Source organism: Halichoerus grypus, chromosome 9 (assembly GCF_964656455.1).
Source record: "Halichoerus grypus chromosome 9, mHalGry1.hap1.1, whole genome shotgun sequence".
Lineage (NCBI taxonomy): Eukaryota > Metazoa > Chordata > Mammalia > Carnivora > Phocidae > Halichoerus > Halichoerus grypus.
Genome location: NC_135720.1, coordinates 3,849,631 through 3,870,545, shown reverse-complemented (window position 1 = coordinate 3,870,545; position 20,915 = coordinate 3,849,631). Strand labels below are relative to the sequence as shown.

The window sequence follows — 20,915 nt, the reverse complement described above, 5'->3', positions numbered from 1 at the left end:
CAGGGATGCATTCTTCAAGAAACACATGGAAACCTGTAAAGATTTTAAGAGGACCGATTTCTACCTCCTTAACTTTCACACATACTCTGACCTAAAAAATGACTTTTGTCCACCTCCCATTTCAGAATAACCCCTTCCTCAAATTGCTCTAATATAAAAACCTCTTGAAACAAAGGGAAATATAAAATATGGTATTAATGAGGTCTAATAGTGGTTTCTAAAGTTTTCATAAAATATTGAAGGTGGTGAAACTAAATAAATTTTCAGCTGATAGATCATTTAAAATAACTTTTGATGGTAGAGTTATCAGTACTTTTTGGCATCTTAGCTCAGGTGGAGTTTGAATTAAGAGAAATTGCTATAATAAAATTCTTTCTGCTATTTACTCATTAATGAAAGCAATTCTTAGGGCTTCCTCAAAACTTCCTCAATGAGTAGGAATAACACTGTTGCTGAATAGCGGGGATCCAGTTCCTCAATGTCAAAGAACAAAGTTCCAAAGATGGAAAGGAGATGGCCAGAAGGAGTTCTGCGGTGCGAGACGGGGGGTGTCTGTATATATCTCTGGGAGACAGAGAAGAGAATATGGCAGAGGCTTACGTACAAACTCTCTTCCAAAATACTGAGAAAAAGAGGGAAAGTGTTTCAGAGGAGAAACCTGGCAGACACGACCTTAACCAAGTGATGAAGCTAACATCACCAGTGAAAGGATGTGTGCCTGCTAATGGGACTCAATGGGAACACATCATTCCGCCATATTCCTGTCAAAATTATAACCTCAATATGATCATGCGGAAATACCAGACAAGCCCAAATTAAGAAGCATTCTACAAAATAACTGGCCTATACACTTCAAAAGTACTCATGCAAGGCAAAGAGTAAAGAATGGTTCCAGATTAAAGGACACCAAAGAACTTCACAGTTTAGCTAAACAGTATCTGGTACCTGTTTGGGGCTGAATTGTGCTCCCTAAAATTCGTATGTTGAAACCTTAAAGCCCCAGTACCTACCTCAGAATGTGATATATTTGGACATTTGGCCTTCGAGGAAGTAATTAAGGTAAAATGAGGTCAACAGGGTGGGCCCACATTCAGTATGACAAGTGTCCTTACAAGAAAAGGAGCTTAGGACACAGACATGCGCAGAGGGAAGACCTGATGAGGACACAGGGAAACGAAGCCATCTACAGACCAAGGAGAGAGGCCTCAGACGAAACCAAACCCACTGACACTTGGACTTCCAGTTGCCAGAACCGTGACAAAGTAACTTTCTGTTCTTTAGGGCACCCAGTCTGTCGGGCTGCCTGTGGCAGGTCTCACACACTAACACAGAACCAATGTGAGTTTCCGGACTCTTCAATTATGCAGCGGAGAGTAAGACGACGGATCTGTCTTTAGGAAATACAAGCTCAAGTATTTATTTAGGGGTTATGAGACATTTTGTCTAAAACCTACTCTCAAACAGGTCAGAGGAATATGACATCTATGAATGAGACAGAGAGAGAGAAGAAAGAAAGAATATCAAAGTAAAAATGGTAACGTATCAACACTGCGGAGCACGGGAATCTTTGTATTATTTTTGCAACTTTGCTTTCTGTCTGAAGTTAATTCAAAACAGAGAGTATAAAAAACTTACACTAAACTTAGTTTCATTCTAAAGAAGGTAAAATGTATGCACGGATATATTAACTGTTTTTTATTTTAAGCCACAGACATCGCATTAGGATATAATAGTTTCCAATAATTTGTATTTTTTTGATAATTACTTATTAAAATTTCCTAACATGGTTGTTTTGACCACATGTATCCTAATAATGACCTATAATACACTACCACAAGCCAAATTAATTTTTAACATTTATTATAGATGTTTTAGATTATCTTAATTAATAAAACACTTTTAAGAATAAAATACATTACATGAGATCAAACTTTTGTGGGGTAATAGAAATACACATTCAGAGAGAGAAAAGAATGATACTGTAATTTCCAATCATAAGAGCCTGTTGGTGTATTCTTAAATGGACTAAACTGGCTTCAAGTAGATCCCATCGGATACACTTAAAAATCGATGAAAATCAACATTCAGGATATATTAGAATTTACATTCTCTGCAACTTTTAAACTAAACAAATGTAAGCTGTCAATATTTTTATTTATGAGAGAGAAATACAGCTACAGAAAATGTCTGAAGCAGAAAGTATCTGACAACTGCACTAATGTATTTCTGATGAACTGAGTAACAAGAAAGGTCCCCATGAGCGGGCACGTGGTGACGCAGCGAGAAGAGGGGGTCTTCTCATGGAGCAGCACCAACCGAACTGCAAACCGTTATCCCTAGTCACCAGGGCATTACTTTTTGCCATTTTTGTTCCTAATCATCTCTCAGCTGTTTCCACTAGCTATGTGGTTGCCCTTATGGAACTTAAGGTTCTATTTCCAAAGAGGCCATTTTTCTACATTAGGAAGGCGTTAACTCCCATTTATGTTGGTTTAGCTGTGAAAAAAAGGTGAATAAAATTTTCCCTGACTTCAGAATACCAATAATATCACTAAAGGATTCCTAGAGTTGATAGAATCCTAGATGTTTTACCAACTTTCTTAAAGTGAGACTTCCTAAGACCAATGGAACTGCACAGATTACGCAGTAACCAGGGCAGCCGTGCCGTGAGGGTCCAGTGAGCGGACAGCCAGAGCGCGTCCTGGGCGGCGTTCACACGGGGCTCATCGCTCCCTTTCGTACAAGACTCTCAAATGCACCATATGACAAACGATGGTGCAGGTCACATTTTCCTTACTCATTTCAGTAGATACCATGAGACAGAAACCTTCTGTTCAAACATTTTACCTTTAAGTTAACTTCATTTTTCTTTTTAACAAATTCACACCTTGAAACAAAAGCTAAAATATTAGAAGATTTTTCCCCCCAAGCATTTGAAGACATTTCCTAAAATATGTACAACCAGGAATCACTGTTTCTGGCGTATGAAGGAATACTGAAAAAACAAAATAAAACAACAGAACCCACCCTTTCAGCTGCTTTATTTAACCAGTTTTAGAGCGGATACCGAGGACTAGGGAAGCAGTCACAGAAGCAGCACTCACATTGGCACAGTGTAAGGCTAAAGCACAGAAGACGGCAAACATCTTGAAGTTGTTCTCGTCCGTTTTCGAGAAGGCAGTGCCGCTTATCTTGTTCACCATCTGCACCACGCCGATCACGCTCCCCCGGCTCACGATGGGCATGCACAGGATATTCCGGGTGGTGTAGCCTGTGTACAGGTCCACCTCCCTGCGGCCACGTGCAGGAACACAGCAGCAACACACAAACACACGGGAGAAAATGATCTACAGCTTCTATCATACATCTCAACTGAGTTGTGCAATTTACACGCTTCTATTACAAACACTTGTAACGGAACTGTCGAGCTTCTGAATTCAAGGACAATGTGACATGCGAAAGTGTTTCATTAAAATCTCGTCAAAAATATTCTAACCAATCTGTTCTTTTATTTGCAAGAGAGTTTTTCAGAACAGTCTCTTGGAGGCTTTTAGCTTATCATTCGGTTTTATGTATCCACAGCATTATTAAGTAAACAGGGGCAAACTGAATGCAGAGGAAAAATATGATAAATTTGGTAAAGTAACGTGTTCCTTTGAACTTGGTCATATGTTCTGAGATATGTAACTTGCTAATAAACAAACTTAAATAGGAATTATCACCTTGAGAATTTAGAGCAGGGGTCAGCACACGATAGCCTCTGGGCCAAACTAGCCCTCTCCTGTCTCGTAAACAGTTTTAATGGAAGACAAGGGCACCATTCTCGAATGGATTGTCGCCATCCTACAACACAGCTGAGGACTCGTGACAGAGACATTATGGCCCCAAATACTTACTATCTGATCCTTAAAAGAAAATTCTGCTGACTCCTGATTTAGAGAAAATATTTTTTGCAAACAGGACTCCGTTCCATAGACACAATCATGTACCTAAAGGCAGTTAGTGAGATGGTGGTCATTTGTGCCTGGCTTCTTGAACTGTTTTGAGATTCATCTATCCTGTAGCAGGTATCAGTGGTTCAGCCCTTTTCACTGTGGAGTGGTATTCTGGAGTATGGACAGACCACAGTTTATTTATCCATTCACCAGGTAACGGCTATTATTGTTTTGTTAACAGCCAGTTTTTTGGCAATTGTGAATAATGCTGTTTTGAAGATCTGCATACAAATTTTTGTGTGGACAGATGTTTTTTTTTTTTTTTTATACAGGAGTGGGGCTGATTGAGTACAGTAAGTATATGCTTAACTTTACAAGAAACTGCACAACCTTTTTCCAAAGTGGTTGTACCGTTACACACTCCCATCAGCAAAGTATGTGATTCCAAGTTTCTCCACATCCTTGCCAACACTTGCTAATGCCACTTTTTATTTTTTTTAAAGATTTATTTATCTATTTGGTGTGTGGGGGGGAGCGGCAGAGGGAGAGGGAGAGAGAGAATCCCAAGCAGACTCCACACTCAGTGAGGAGCCTGACGTGGGGCTTGATCCCATGACCCTGAGCCCACCCAGGCACCCTGCTGATGCCACTTTTTAAAAACTGTATCCATTCAAATTGTTGTGTAGTGAGATCTCATTGTCAAATTTCTGTTTCCCCCACATCAAACGTCTGTTCGTGTGTTTAACGGCCATTCATGTATCTTCTTCTGTGAAATGTCTATTACAATTTTGGGTCCTATTTATTAAACTACGTTATCTTATTATGTTGGAAGAGTTGTTTATATCCTCTGAATGTGAGTATTTTGTCAGATACATGTTTTGCAAATATTTTCTCACAATCTGTTGCTTGCCTTTTCATGTTCTTAAAAGTTGACCCATAAAATTTTTATATAACAGTTTTAAATAAGGATATATAAATATTTTCAATATTTAAGCACTAAAATAACAAGTTTGGTTTTTGGGAAAAAACCCTGAGATTTTCTGCATACTCTTAATTTACTGATAAGACGTATCAACTGGGATATAACTGTGTTTACATACATGTTGCACATATTTGACACTAATCAAATTTCTGAACTTATTGTTTATGCTATTCAATTCCTCTTAAAGTAAACCAAATGTGTGAATTAATAGAACACTACTGTCAAAATATCTGAACTATTACTCCCAGTCACAGCATCAATCTTGAGACTTTCAATTTCTAGAGATTTATTTAAATCAGATTATATAATTTTGTTCCTAGTTCTCCAAAGAAACTCAAAACAAAACAAAAAATCTTTATAAGCCATCTAATACCCAACTTTAATAATATCCAGTAAAAACAGCAACTTACGGAGTTCCCACTTTGGATCAGGGAAAGTTGTCAGATCTCTTACGAGTATTTTCTCTAATCTTACCAAAACAAAAACAAACAAAACAAAAAGCACCCTATAAAATAGGCATTACTGTACCATTTTAAAGATGAGGAGACCAGAAGCTCAGCGAGATTAAATAACTCACTCCAGGTCACTCTAGAACTAATAAGTGACGGAACTGAATTCACAAGTAGGTACTTTCATCAGTAGGTGTTACTGCCTTGTAGGGTATGGTCTGATGGAGAACACGCCCAGGACAGAATGATTAACACTATAATGAAAACAAAAGCAGCCTTGCAAACTTTAACTCTTCCTGTATAAATGCTTTTATAACATTTTAATGTCCTATAAGCTGGATATCATTAATGGTTTAGAGTCTATCATTTCACAAATATCTGGAAACACTGGGTACTGATAATAGAGTTGGTTCAAATACAGTGTAGCACAGAGCCCAGGAGGAAGGCACTAACTGCACTGGCACGTGGGTGGGGAGCTGGGGGCTCCAGCGCAGAGGCTCCAGCCAGATGGGACATGAGGGAGAGACTGACAGGGCCATAAATGATTTCTTACCTGTTAAAGCGTGGGTCTGCATAGGCGTCTGGAATGTTCAGGACTTCCCCTGTTCTTGCTACCTGACCAGCAATTCCTTTCTCAATTGAAAATCTGTAGACATAAAAGAGAGGGACATGCCAATTAAAATACAGATGTTATAAAATAACTTGAAACATTTCATTACCACTAAATATTAAAGAAAAAAAGCATTGTTTTGTTTTAAATGCTTGCATTAATTTTACATTTACATATTCGAAATCCTATTACTATATAACATGTAAAGGTAAAGCAGAGAAACACTGCACGGTAATCACTAGAGAAGCTTGGTTTAAGATATAATCCACAATATATTAAGTTATACTGGATTACAAATTGAAATTGAGAAATTAACTAGCACTCTCCTCTACTGACCAATATTTTGCAAAGTACCTTATAATTTACAAGATGCTTCAACATAAATATTCTTTAATTTTCTTCCTTCCTTCCTTCCTTCCTTCCTTCCTTCCTTCCTTCCTTCCTTCCTTTCTCCTTGCCCAACATGGGGCTTGAACTCACAACCCTGAGATCAAGAGTCCCATGCTCTAACGACTAACCCAGACAGGCTCCCCTCAACATAAATTTTCTTAATTAATTCTCACTGTGGTGGGAACAGAAGCCCATAAGGGTTCAGTAACCTACCAACATTCCTAAAAAGTTAGTGGCACAATAAAAACAAGGAAGCAGGTCTATGCTAGTGTATTTTCCACCACACATATAACCAAACTTACAGGGTATATTTGATTTGAGATACTAGGCAGGACTGGGACTTTAAGGCTCTTGCAACACAAGCACTATATAAAAATAACACAATTCACAACTTCTAGTATCTTTGCTTCTCTAACTTGTTAAATTTAAAACCAGTCAAAATACAAGCATTATTTGATTATACTTAATTATGTTTTGGTATCTAATATCAGCACTTCCTTTTATAAACATATTCTCATTTTGTAAACAGTTTTCTCATTATAATATCATCATAGTACATGCACTCATTACAAAATTTTAAGAAAGAGGTCTACAGTCCACAATATCTACAGATTTCAATAGCTTGAAAATAATTTCCATAATATTACATTTTCAACATTATAGGAAGTAACTATTATTGAAGTAAAGCTCAACCTTAAGGGAAAAACCAAAAGATAGTTGACACAAAAGAGAATTAACTTTCTTAAAAGGCCAAAAAGTGAACCCAACATTGCATAAAAAGCAAGCTTGTTTCATCCTGGTTTTCTTGTGCTTTGAACAACATGAACAGAACAAATTAGACTGCTGTAAGCAAAGAGTATCAGAATCCATTTCATGATTTATGCTTGATTTTCTGGGTTTGCTGTCTCTGGTCAGGAGATAATTAAGAGGCAGGCCCTCACATAAATAGCTGACATCACTGGTCAATTGAGGAAGCTGCAGCCAACCACATTCCCCTCACTGTTTCTCCCACTGTTGTGCTTGTCAACACAAACTTCAAGTTATTGTCTCCAAAATGAGATCAATACCAGCACTGGTAAGAAACACTTGAACTTTCAGCAAGAGAAATTACTTTACCTAAATGACTATATCCAGACTGATTTACCGAGGTCTAAAAAACAAACCAAAAATAAAACAAGTAAAAATAAAAAATCTAAATAGTGCTTCTAATTCGGAGTTCTGTGAGTGTGGAACATAGGATCCGTCACCCTAGGGCTCCGTGGCGGGCAGAATGGGGCGTGCGCCGTGGCAGGCAGTGGGGAGGCCTGGCTCGGGGCCTCACTCCCGTTTCTTGCACATCTGCTTATCTCTTGTATGTGACAGGCCACTGAAGAGCAATTCGTAATTAATAAGGAACAGTGTTTTACGATAATGTTGTAACTACCAAAGGACTTCATATTATTATGTGTAAAAATAGTTAAACAAGATACATAAGCAAAAGGGAGGCAAATGTCTAAAAAAAAAAAGTCAGTTTTTGAATGTTAAGATTGATTCTTAAGTTTGGTGACAGTGCTCCTTGTAGATGTTCAGACTGCGATATGACTGAGCGAGCAAGCCTCTACCAGTCAAACTCCACTCTGTTCTTTTAAGTGACAGAAGCTGCCATTTAAAGAACAAAGAAGGCTTTAGTTTCTAGATGCAACAGAAGTGTGCTATGCGACTGATTAAACCAAGTGGGCAGTTACAGAATAATGTGCCTAAGTCATTACATACACCAGCTCAACGTCCACTGCGGTCTGGACTTCAAGACAGTCCGTAGTACGGGAAGGGGCGGGGGCAGTGGTTTTTAGGCATGCCCTGCTCCTGGGCAGAGGACAGCCTGCAGACTCCCGGCGGGCTATACCTTTACCTACCTGGGGCACTAGTAAGGTTTCCCGACATGATTTCCAAAAGGACCGCCTCCGGAAGACTGCATTTCCAGGAGGGACGCCAAAGCCTCCCAGGCGCGCTTTCGCCGGCACTGCAATGTCATTCCCAGAAGTACTACCTTCAGGAGGCGGGTCCTGGTGGGAATGATATCACAGTATGACAAGGACTGTCAGCACACCTGCGAATAGGCACAGGACAGTGGGTAACAGGACACCTGCACAGCGGCAGTCACAGCGTGTGGACATTCTACTTCCAGCTGTACCTTATTTCTTTGGTCTTCTTGAAGATAGGTTTTCCTTCCTTTTCCTCTCCAATATCAAAAAGGTCTGAATATAACTCCTTGTTCTTATGGTCTACCTGGAAAAGTGCACAACGATCGGCATTCACCAGATTTTTTGCATATATCTAAAGACAAACAATAAAACAAGAGTAAGCCAATGAGAAATTCAGAGTTTAAAGGCAAACTTTACCAGAAATAAATATAAATTTCAGCTGATCTACACTCTGCGTGGAAAACTGGCACTGTGACTCAACAAACAGAGGTATATAAATACAAACACTGCACGTCCCCGTTAACACGCTGACTCTGGCAGACACCGCTGCTCTGCGCGGGTGCCCCGGGCTGGGTGCTGAAACACTGCAGGACCGTCCTAGGGGCCGGAGAGCAGCTGCTGGCCTCCCTCCCTCCGAGCCCTGCTGCACCCCGGCCTCGCTTCCGGGACCTCCAGGCCTCCACCCTCACGCCCGGTACCAGCCCTGTCAGCTCTAAGGCCGGAGTGCATTCTGACTGGCAGGCATTTGAGATACAGCAGTCGTGAAAAAATATGAAATACAACTTCTAATGAGGCTCATATTTACATTTGTTGCATTTTACTTGCTGCGTTAATAATAACGTGCAACAATTATTGAGTGTCTACTGTGTGTGCCAACTCTCACACCTTTATGCGTCTTCCTTCACTTAATCCCCACAATCACAATATTAAGTCAGGGAATATTTTTATCTCCACTGTACATGTTAGGATAATTGAGGCACAGAGGTAACTAGACTTGTCCACTATCACATGGCTAGTAAATGGCAGATAGGGTATTTGAACTCATACTAGTCGTTTTCATGGCCCATGCTCTTAAAACAAGTATGCCTTCTCATTTCTAATTGGAAAACTGTGTATTCATTTGTCATTCACTTGTTCATCAATTTCCTTCCACAATTATTTCTTTAATGCCTAAAATATCCCACTGTCCTTTGTGGGTTGAGACCACAGTTACGGTTCAATTAGCATATTTACCTGAATTAAGAATTCTGGCAACTTCAACCCTCCAGATTTTAGACATGAAATTATTCTCCAGAGAAAAGAGCTGATTCTCAGAGAAAAACAGCCGTCACAGTCTATGCAAGAGGGACATGGGCCACCTTGTGGCCAGAGGAAAATATAAAATCTCATGTAAAACTACAGATTTAATGAAAAGAAATCAGCACAGTTGAGGTACCCTGGTTCATCCTCATAGTTTATACTTGTCTTTATAAACTGTACTCACTCACTCAAAAAATACTGGCTATGCCGGGGACTGAGTACATTGGGTATTATCAGTACGATAACTTACAATTTGTCTCTTTCCATTATCCTGTGAATTCTGTGACAACAGAAACTGCTACTTTTTCTCCCCACAATATTCCAAAAACCCAGCACAACGCCTAGAGTAGAGGTCAGCTAACTAAAATCCATCTGCCAAATCTAGTCCATTGTCTGTTTTTATAAATAAAGTTTTATTGGGAAAGAACTATGTTCATTCCTTTATGTATCGTTTAAGGATGCTACAATGGCAGAGTTGAGTGACTGCAATGGAGTACGGTCCATGAAGCATAAAACTTTACCATTTGACCCTTAACAAAAAACATCTGCCAACCCTTTAGAACATATAAGATCTCCATAACCTAAAAACCCTCAATAAATATTTGAGGAAGGATGAATGACATAAAGTTAGGGAGACAGTAATGGCAAACAGAAGAATCACCCATCTGTTCTGCAAACTCATGGGATCTTGAATTATTAAATAATAATAATGATCCTACACTATTAGAGATTACATTATGAAGCGGAATTTGCATCCCTATTGCCTAGGTCATGTTAATTGCTTAACACTTTGGCACATATTTATATTAATATTTATAAACATCTGAACGGAATGGACAATTTTCTAGAAAACGGAAATGGATTGAGAAGGAGTTGAAAAATTTGAAGACAAGTGTACAACTGTCAAAGAATTATCCCCATAAAAGGTCTCAGGCTCAAATGATTTCAAATATGAATTATTTAAGAATCTTCAACAAATAAATTCGCATCCAATTTACAGTGTTCTATGTTCAGAAAGAACAAAACTTTTTCAGTTATTTTTAGAACGCTTGCTAAACTACTGATACTGAAAACTGACAAAGATACTATAAAAAAAGAAAATCACAAACCAATTTACCTTGGAAACAGAAGAAAACTCATAAATAAAAATTTTCAGCAAATCAAACTTAGGAATAAATTAACATATTACAATATTTAAAAATTATACTTTATTCAGAACTGTTCAGCATCATAAACTCTATTATTTCATAATACAATAAAACAAAGGAAAACAAATCACACAATTACCTTCATGGTTGTCAAAAATGCATGTGATGCAATTCAGCAATCATTCATGATAAAAACTTTAGTAAAATGGAATAGAAGGATATATGTACGTGTGTATATATACCCATATCGAAGCCCCTACAATGTCTGGCTTTGAACACACAGGGCTTATACCCAGTAGACCCAGCGGGCTCCCATGCAGACTTACTTGCCCAGAGACCAGCACAAAGCAGCAGGTGGAAAAGCTCCTAGAATGTGTGTGAAGGAGATTCACTTACTAATTTTAAAGTGTCTGCCAGATGGGCAGGAGCCTTTTGGGACACAGAAGTGCTGGTGGGTGCCGTTTTTGCACTCCCCTATCACCTCGACAGTGCTGGTGGACCACACTCTGGCCCCGCGCTCTCCTGTGGCCCTGTCAGAGCTGGTGGGTGCACCCCAGCCCGGTGCTCTCCCTCAGCCTCGCTAAAGCTGGCAGGGTGTAGGAAGTCTGTTCAGGGGATGCCCCTTGATCATCTGGCTGGGGAGGCTGGCGGCGGGGGGGAGCTTGCGTTCCTGGGTCCTACAGGATTGTGACAACCGGAAAGACCGTTCTCGGCAGGCTACTACCCCAGGGCACTACACAGACAGCAGACTGAAACACACCCTTAGTCTTCCTGTGAAGGCCTATTTACTTGTCCTGGCACCTCAACCTGAGGAGCAGACTGAGGTTTGCCACACAAGAGACCACGGAGGCGCCATCTGGGAAAGCAGGGTGGGGACGCCATCTTTGTGCTCTCCCTTGGTCTTGCTACAGCTTGCCAGTTCCTCTCAGGAAGGAGCTGATACACTTCTCTGGAGCCCCGATTTTTACAATTGTCACCAATTTTTACAGATCACCTGGTCTGGAGGCCAGCAGGTTCACGACTGTGGTCCCACAGGACTGTCTATATCTGCATACTTCAAAAGCTGCTGCCTGACACTCTTGGTTCCAATCAGCCAGAAACCAGGTGCTGACTGAAATCTTTCCCTGTGCAACACTATTAGGTCTTGACACACCCTCAACAACGGGGACCTATCAGAATAAGTCAGGCTCCTCAGATAACCACAGAGGTTTGAAAGACAACCAAGCACTAGGGCAAGTTGAACGGTAAGGTTCACGCCTGCACCAGCTCACTCCTTCAAGACTGGGAGAGGCAGCTGTTTCACCTAATATACAGAAACAAACACAGAGAGTCCAGCAAAATGAAGAAAACAGAGGATGTGTTCCAAACAAAGGAACAAGATAGAACCTCAGGAAGAACAACTAGTGAAATGGAGATAAGTAACTTACCTGATAGAATCCAAAGTAATGGTCATAAAGATGCTCACCGAACATGGGAGAAGGACAGATGAACACAGTTGAGAACTGACATCCTAATCAATGATAAAGAGCTGAAAGCTTTTCCTCTAAGATCAGGAATAAGACAAGGATACCCACTCTCACCACTTCTGTTCAACACAGTATTGAAAGTTCTAGCCAGAGCAGTGAGGCAAGAAAAAGAAATAAAAGGCATTCAAATTTGATAAAAAGAAGTAAAACTGACATGCTTTTACATATAAAAAGCCCTAAAATCTCCACCAATAAACTATTAGAATTAATGAACAAATTCAGTAAAGAGTTGCAGGGTACAAAATGAACATACAAAAATCTGTTGCATTTCTTCCTTTTTTTTTTTTTTTTAAAGATTTATTTAATTGGCAGGGGGGATGGGCAAAAGGGAGAGGATCTTTAAGCAGACTCCCTGCTGAGCGTGGAGCCCAATGCTTCTGGGCTTGATCTCACGACCCATGAAATCATGACCTGAGCTGAAACCAAAAGTCAGATGCTCAATCCGACTGAGCCACCTAGGGGCCCCCGGTTGCATTTCTATACACCAACAACGAATTATCATAAAGATAAATTAAGAAAACAATCCCATTTACTATTACATCAAAAGAATAAAATACCTAGGAATAAATTTAATCAAGGAAGTGAAAGACCTGTACACTGAAAATTTTAAGACACTGATGAAAAAAACTGAAGACACAAATAAATGGAAAGATACTCCATGCTCATGGATTAGAAGAATTAATATTGTTAAAATGTCCATAATACCCAAAGCAATCTACAGATCTGATGCAATCTCTATCAAAATTCCAATGGAATTTTTCACAAACTAGAATAAAGAATCCTAAAATTAGTATGCAACCACAAAATATCTCAAATAGGCAAAGCAATTGTGAGAAAGAACAAAGGTGGAAGTATCATGCTGCCTGATTTCAAACTTATTACAAAGCTATAGAAATCAAAACAGAATGGTTTTGGCATAAAAAGAGAAATGTAGATCAACTGAACAGAATAGAGAGTCAACACATATATGGTCAATTAATTTATGACAAAGAAGGCAAGAATATAAGTGGAGAAAGGATAGTCTCTTCAGTAAATGGTGCCAGGAAAACTAGAGAGCCATGATGGAAAAGAATGAAACTGGACTAATATTTTATAATATAAAAAAGTTAACTCAAAATGGAATCCATTTAATGGAATGGAAGACCTGAAGCCATAAAACTCCAAGAACAAAACATAGGCAGTAAGCTCTTAGACGCTGGTCTTGGCAATGTTTTTGTTTCTTTGTTTTTGTTTTTGGATCTGATTCCAAAAGCAAAGGCAACAAATGCAAAAATAAGTGGGACTACTCAAACTAGAAAGGCTTCTGCACAGCAAAGGAAACCATCAACAAAACGAAGAGGCAACCTACTGAATGGGAGAAAATATTTACAAATCATATATCTGGTAAGGGACTAATCTCCAAAATACATAAAAAAATGCATACAACTCAATAGCAAAAACTAAACAACCCAATTAATAAATGGGCAGAGGACCTGAAAGGCATTTTTCCTAAGAAGACTTGCAGATGGCCAAGAGGTATATGAGTTGATGCTCAGCATCACTAATCATCAGGGAAACGCAAACCCAAACCACAATGAGGAATCACCTAAATCCTGTTAGAAGGGCCAGTATCAAAAAGATAAGGAATACCAAGTGCTGGAAAGGATGTGGAAAATTGGGAACTCCTGTGCACTGTTGATGGGAATGTAAATTAGTGTAGCTACTATGGAAAACAGCACAGAGGTTCCTAAAAACATTAAAAATAGACCTACCATATGACCCAGGAGTTCTACTTTCAGGTATTTATCCTAAGAAAACAAACACACTAACTCGAAAAGCTATACCTGCACCACCATGTTCTCTGCAACATTATTCACAATAGTCAAGACATGGAAACAACCTAAGTGTCCACCAATGGATGAACGGATAAACTGTGGTATATGTCTATACGATGGAATACTACTCAGCCATAAAAAAGAAGGAAATCTTGCCTTTTGTGACAATACAGATGGATCTGAAGGCTATTATGCTAAGTAACATAAGTCAAATACTATTTGGTCTCACTCATATCTGGCATCTAAAAGACAAAACAAACAAATAAAACAAAACAGAGTTCATGGATAGAAAGAACAGAGTGGCGGTTGCCAGTGTGGAGGGGGATGGAGGTGGACAAATTGGATGATGAGGGCGGAAGGTACAGACTTCCAGTTGTGAAATGAATAGGTCATGGAGGTGTGCTGTTTAGCATGGTGACTATACTCAATGGTATTACAGCACATATTTGAAGGTGGCTGGGAGGGTGGATCTTGAAATTTCTTATCACAAGAAAAAAATCTGGGGGGGTAACTTTTTATGGTGATGTTTGGTGACTAGACTTATTACGGTGATCATTTCGCCCTGTACACAAGCGTCGAACTGTTACGTTGTACACCCGAAACGAATGTTGTTTGTCAATTACACCTCAATTAAAAAAAAAAAAAACCACAACTAGGTAAGAAAATACATATTTGATAAGAGAATTCTACTGTTCAGTGATAATGTTATTATGTTGAAAAATCAACTGAAGAACAATTACAGGTAGTGAGAAAGGCTTCTGTTCAGAGATTAGTGATTCTGAACATTTGTTTACATTTTCATTCTCCCCAAATATTAGGCTTTCAGTTTGAAATGGCGCTCTCACACGCTGAAAAGGAATAGAGAAATCCTAGACACCTTTTGGGAATATTTATGAGCTCCAAGCATCAGAAGGTCATTCTAAAAGCCACCCGCCTCTCCTATGCAAGCACGCGCACGCGCACACAGAGGTTTACTCGTAAGTGGAAAACAATTTCCAATAACAAGAATGGATTTAAAATTCAGTGAAAACAAGAACACTGTTGGCTGGAAGCAGTGAGAGTAAGAAATCTTCCTCAGTGTGTACGCTTCTCCTACCTAATGTTAGGAATGTTGGTGGAGGTCCCCAGCAGATACTGTGTAACTTTTCCTTCTATTCCTAATTTGCTGTTGAGTTTGCAGTTATTGGGTATTGAGCATTATAAAATTTTTGTATGCCATTATTAAAATGATGTAATTTTTCTTCCTTTACTCAATTAGAATAAGGAATTATATTACTTTATTACTTACTGTTGAACCACTCTTGCATTCCTGGGGTGAATGCTGTTTATCTGTGATGTAATCTTTACTCCTGGGTTTGTTGTTACTATATATTTCTGACCTTTGCATCAGTATTTTGCTCAATGGCTTTCCTTTTCTCTATCCTTGGATAACACCGGCATTAGGTCGAAAAGCCAGATGGTAGCCAGCGTTGGTGAGAATGTGGGGAAACCAGAACCTATGTGCGCTGCTAGTGGGAACATAACATGGTGCAACCGCACAGAAACAGTCTGGCCGATCCTCAAAAAGTGAACCACACACTAACATACGACCCAGCAGCTCCACTCCTAAGTACACACCCAAACCAACTGAATACAATTAAAAAAATGTATACAGATGTTCAAAGTAGCACTTTTCACATTAGCCAAAATGTAGAAACAAGCCAAATGTTCATCAGCCAATGAAAGGATAAACAGTAGTAGTTCTGGTACTTGCTACAGCCTGGGTGGACTTTGAAAACAGTGTGCTAAGTGAAAAAAAGCCAGGCACAAAAGGCCATACGATACGTGATCTCTTTCATGTGAGATGACTAGAATAGGTAAATCCATAGAAAAAGAAAGTAGATTAGTGGTTGTTTAGGACTGTTGGGGGTTTGGAGGGAGGGAGGAGGATGGGGGCATAAGTAAGTGATGGCTAAAATGATATGGAGTGTTGTTTTGAGGTAATGAACATGTTCTTAATTGATTGGTGATGGTTGCACATATCTTTGAATATACTAAAAACCACTGAATTGAACACTTTAAATGGATGAAGCGTGCTGTGTAATTATATCTCGATAAAACTGTTTTTAAAAAGAAAATATTAATAATACTAGTCAACAAGTATTTATTATACTCCTAGTCAAGCTATGTCAATCCAGATATTTATATTTTTACAGTTTTCTTAGTATTTTTCACTTCTTTACAAACTCCTTAAATTTTGTCATAACCAAACAAATGATTTTTTAACTATGCAATTAAGAACTCTTTTTCATCCAGATAAAACTATCAATATAACTAATTAAATAAGGAATGGGTTTGAAAGCAATAAATAACCCCTAATGTTACTAATTCCCTTCATAAACTTTCGGTCTCTACAAGACACGGAGCATATCATACTCCATACTCAACTGCCATGATTTCAAAGAGAAATACATCAGTGTGTATCATGAAGCCTGGAGATAAGCCTATAAACCCATAACTTACTGCACAGGATTACTATCTTTTGAGAAAAGACCAGGAAAATGAGAAGGAGAAAGAACCCTTATCAAAATACACAGCAGGGCAAGAATGGTGCCAAGCAAGCCTGACACCTGTGGAGTGCAATACAGGTCACTTTGGCTGTAAGCCGCTTCTTTAATGGAGTCTCGCCAGAGAACTACAGCAGCAACACAAGAAAATATGGATAAAACTCTACTTCCTATGGCTTTCAGCTTCAAGTGCCTATTAGTCTTCCAGATAGAGAGGAATAATTGAGATTAAAACTAAACAGAATGGACCTTAAGATCAAGAAGAGTCAGTTGGGAATTCCTAAGGTCAGTCGGTAGGCAAAAGGTATTTTGGAGAGTATAAAAAGGAACTAAATGTTTTTTCAAAGTATAGCTCACCACTAAATAATGAAAAACTCAGATGTTTTTCCAAAAGTTATTCAAAATACCTCCAAAATTAATCAAAAGTGACAAATAAATCAAAGCAGCACCTCCGCTCACTAAGCACCATCTTTTCATCGTACTTAAAACACGTTATACATCAAATACATGAAAATATTCTACTACGTATTAGGACATGAATCTAACAGTTAAATACAATCATTTTCAAAATAAAAAGCAGCCTACCATTATGTGTTCAAGTAGAGAGTCTATTGCGACTATGTTATCAAAATATGTCCTGAAAAAAAGGAACATAAAACTGGTAATTAATCTAAATAACAACATAGAACATATTAAACTGAATACATTTCCCATTTTTGTGTACATTTAAGCAAAAAATGTAAAGATATATGTTGATTTCTGTCCTTTTGTGGAAGCAACCAATAACATTACTTTAGAGAGAGAAATAAAACTTTATCATTAACTTTGGTATGAAGTCTCTAATTTCAGAGGATGAATTAAGTAATTATTTTATTGGTAAGTACCTATTTTGAGAGAAACTTTGTAGCATTTAACTAAAACTATGAAGGGATAAAATTGGGCTCACCATATTTAATATTTTCATGAATATCTGAAATAAAAATATTTAAATTTGCTAAATCTCATTAATATTGTTAAAATATAAATTATCACTGAAAAACTGGAAAGTTAAAATGTTAAACTGTACTGAGAAAGCAATGTAATTCATTTGAGAAGTAATACCAGAATACAAGAAATGATAATAGCCTACTGACTTTGCACAAGTAAATTATATATATTCATTACTATAAACAGCAAGTAAATTTTTTGGAGATATATGGCACCTACATTAAAATGTCAACCTGATCAACAGATGAATCAGTAAGCATGTATTTCAGGGACTATGTTAATCTAGGATCTATTGGCAAGGTACTGCTTTCACTTTAGGTTCCTATGAATTTAGCAATGTACTCAGAATTAAGGTAACTTAATAATGATAAACAATGCCTTTTGTTGAGAAGATTACATTTCCTCTTCAGCTTGGAGCCAGCAAGACTTAGCACATGCTTAATCACTCTGTGCACAGAGGAACGTACAGCAAGGAATATGGTAAAGTCAAATGGGTTTCCCCTAGGGGAGAGACTTACAGGGATCTAACAGGACCGTGGGAGACTTGCAAGATATTCAAATACACTAGCAAAGGAAGGCGCACAGCTTCCCTTTCTATGTGTTCTGAAGTAGTAACATCATGTGTCCCATAGACACTGTTTAATTCTCTCTCTCAGAGACATAGCTGACCTATGGGATCAAATGAGAGCCCTCTCACTCTCATGGTTCCCTAATTTCATATTTCAAGAAATACATGTAACACAAAGCAGCAACTCCAGACTAATTAGTGAGGGGATTACAACACTTGTGAACGATAAGTTGTTAAGTGCTGCCAAAGTGATCTACGAGAGAGAACATGGTCAGAGCTGGTGCTGGTGGAAGAACAGGTACGTTATTCTTCTATTAACTTGCCAGAGACCATGACCCTGAAGTGACCACATCTTGGGGAATTATTTTAGATTTCAGGAATTCAGTAGATGGGTCAGATCTATGGATAATCTTCCTTGTAGCAGGCAAAACCAGTTATGAACCTCGAATGTAATAAGTATCTATAACTGCTTTCACTGCCAGCCCAAGGAGGTTTTTCTAGGTCAAACTTCAGAGAAATGGAACATTTTCTCTAAAATGATAACTGAGCTACCATACATGGGAAAATTAAAATAATACTACTGATAATATGGTTTACTTTACTGACATTTGTAGAAAATGCCAGAGAGGACTTTTTGGAAAGTAATAAATTAAAACATTTCCTCTTCTACTGTTCTCAGTTTTCTCCTACAAAAATAGAAATACTTAGTGTCTTTAACATGCTCTAGTGAGTCTATTTAGAAAATATACACCAAATTGCAAATTAACATTATCACGTATAAATCTGCAGTCCTTCACTTGTAAAGTGAACACAGATGAGAATGTAACTTTACGGTCTGAAATATGAACTTTCTTACCAGACTACTTACTGACTGCAGTGGACAGTCAGTTGCTGTCCAAGCCTGCACTTAACTTAAACCACTGATCAAGAAGACCTACCTCAACCCTAGAAACGAACACTTACTTTGATACATCAAGTAGGAAGTCATTCAATTCAGTCTGTTTAGCAAGGCCTCTGCATACCTACCATAGAAAATAATGGCCATTAATCATAAGAGATTTCTGCTTATTTAAAATAACAATTCCTGAATACTATTTACTTTTTTTATTTTAAAAGACTTATAAAGCAGTAATACTATTAGTAAGAAGTCATATTTATCAAATGCTTAAATGTGTTAAGCTCTGTTCTATGCGCTTTAGCGTTACTGTCTCATTTAATCATCACAAAACACTATAGATTTGGGGTTTACTTTTATAATTGAAGCATAAAGAAGTTCAGAACCATGCTCCCACTCCGGAATTACTAAGTGATGGAGCCAGCATTCAGATCCAGGGAGTCTACCTCCAGAGTTGCTCTTTAAAACTTCTTTCCACTTTAAAAAATGACACTTGGGCACATATTCCACTTATACTTGCTATGGTCGGATCTGAGAGGTCCTTGCTCCTCATACTATTATCCTGTAACTACGTACTTTATCTCCTCCCCTCACAAACCGTGAGTGTGCTGAAATGGATTTAAAAAACAAAACAACAGTGAAAAGAAGTGGAGGGTACAAAGCTCCTGTGTCCATGAACCTCAAAGTCCAGTTGCCAGGAAACTCAATAAAGTTTGTGATCTTTTAAATTAGATCATATTTTCAAGAGAACCAGCTATTTTAAATTTGAGATGAAAGTTTTCATACACCATTTAGTTTAAAGGATGTTTTAATTTAGGAAATGGAGTCATAAAAATATAATATCAATGCTACTGCCAGAGGAGACCACTCCTTTGCTTTCAGTGGAAAACAAAACCATAATAGAACATATACCATTTACGGCATAAATAATTTATAATTACATATAAATATATAAAAATAATTGCAAGATACTTAAGGCAGGGAACAAGTAAATATAAGTGAATAGACACAAAATTTCAGAAATAACAAAATACCTAATATCCAAAAATAACACATTAGGGTCCCTTATTAAGCCCCACCCCGTCCCCCGGTGGCTGCACTTTAAACGACTCTTCTCTCAGGGAGCCCCTGTAAAAACACCCCAAAGGCACACCTGCACCTGATGTATTGCTACTGAAGCCCAGGCGAGATTTGCTGTTGCAACCTGAAAAAAGAGGATGAAACGCATTTTGATTAGTCACATGCAGACATCCTAACAAAGGACTCTAGCACGCATGTATATGAAGAATTTTCTGAGGCCCCTGAGTATTTGAATATTTTGCCAAACATAGAGAATCAAATAGGTACAAGATTTCTCGTTTACATTTCCCGCCCCTTTATAAATGAGTTTAATGTTCTCGTTCCTCTTAACTTTGGATAAAAAGCAAGATGAATTGCTTGAGAGAGCTATCATCCAATGATTTTCACATAAAATAATTACTTCTCAGTTTAACAAAAATACTATTAAAATGGCCTCAACCCCCACTTTACAATGATGAATATTTCTAAAATTTTGCTGACAAGTTCTCAGTTACTAGCTATTCTACTTCTTTTATTATTCATTCACTTCCCAAACATTCACTGGGTGCTTCCTGGGTACCAGGCAGTACTCTAGGTGCTGGAGACACGGCACCACCACCTCCCACCAGAACAGCTTACAGTGGACTGTGGGAGAGAGAAAGACGAGAAAGAGAGTAAGGGACGTGCACAGGGTCTTAGCTGGTGACGAGGGGCTACAGAGAATCAGAGGCACGACATGCAGATAC

The 20,915-nt window shown here is 38.4% G+C and overlaps 1 protein-coding gene and 1 pseudogene across 9 annotated transcripts in view; one reads left to right on the top strand and one right to left on the bottom strand.

Annotated features, from left to right (window-relative positions):
• The window catches only part of PDE10A (phosphodiesterase 10A), a 577,666-nt gene that overhangs the window by 54,398 nt on the left and 502,353 nt on the right, over positions 1–20,915 (bottom strand). For all 8 annotated transcript variants that reach the window (XM_036122880.2, XM_036122883.2, XM_036122888.2 and 5 more), the window contains 6 exons: positions 20,264–20,314; positions 19,179–19,237; positions 17,246–17,297; positions 8,537–8,679; positions 5,920–6,012; positions 3,105–3,291 (listed from right to left, as the gene is read on the bottom strand). In XM_036122880.2, the coding sequence (XP_035978773.1) occupies positions 3,105–3,291; positions 5,920–6,012; positions 8,537–8,679; positions 17,246–17,297; positions 19,179–19,237; positions 20,264–20,314 (585 nt within the window). The remainder of the gene's footprint in view (positions 1–3,104; positions 3,292–5,919; positions 6,013–8,536; positions 8,680–17,245; positions 17,298–19,178; positions 19,238–20,263; positions 20,315–20,915) is intronic.
• LOC118555036 (26S proteasome regulatory subunit 6A pseudogene) overlaps positions 1–20,915 on the top strand; it is a 747,413-nt pseudogene that overhangs the window by 419,365 nt on the left and 307,133 nt on the right. The window lies entirely within an intron of this gene.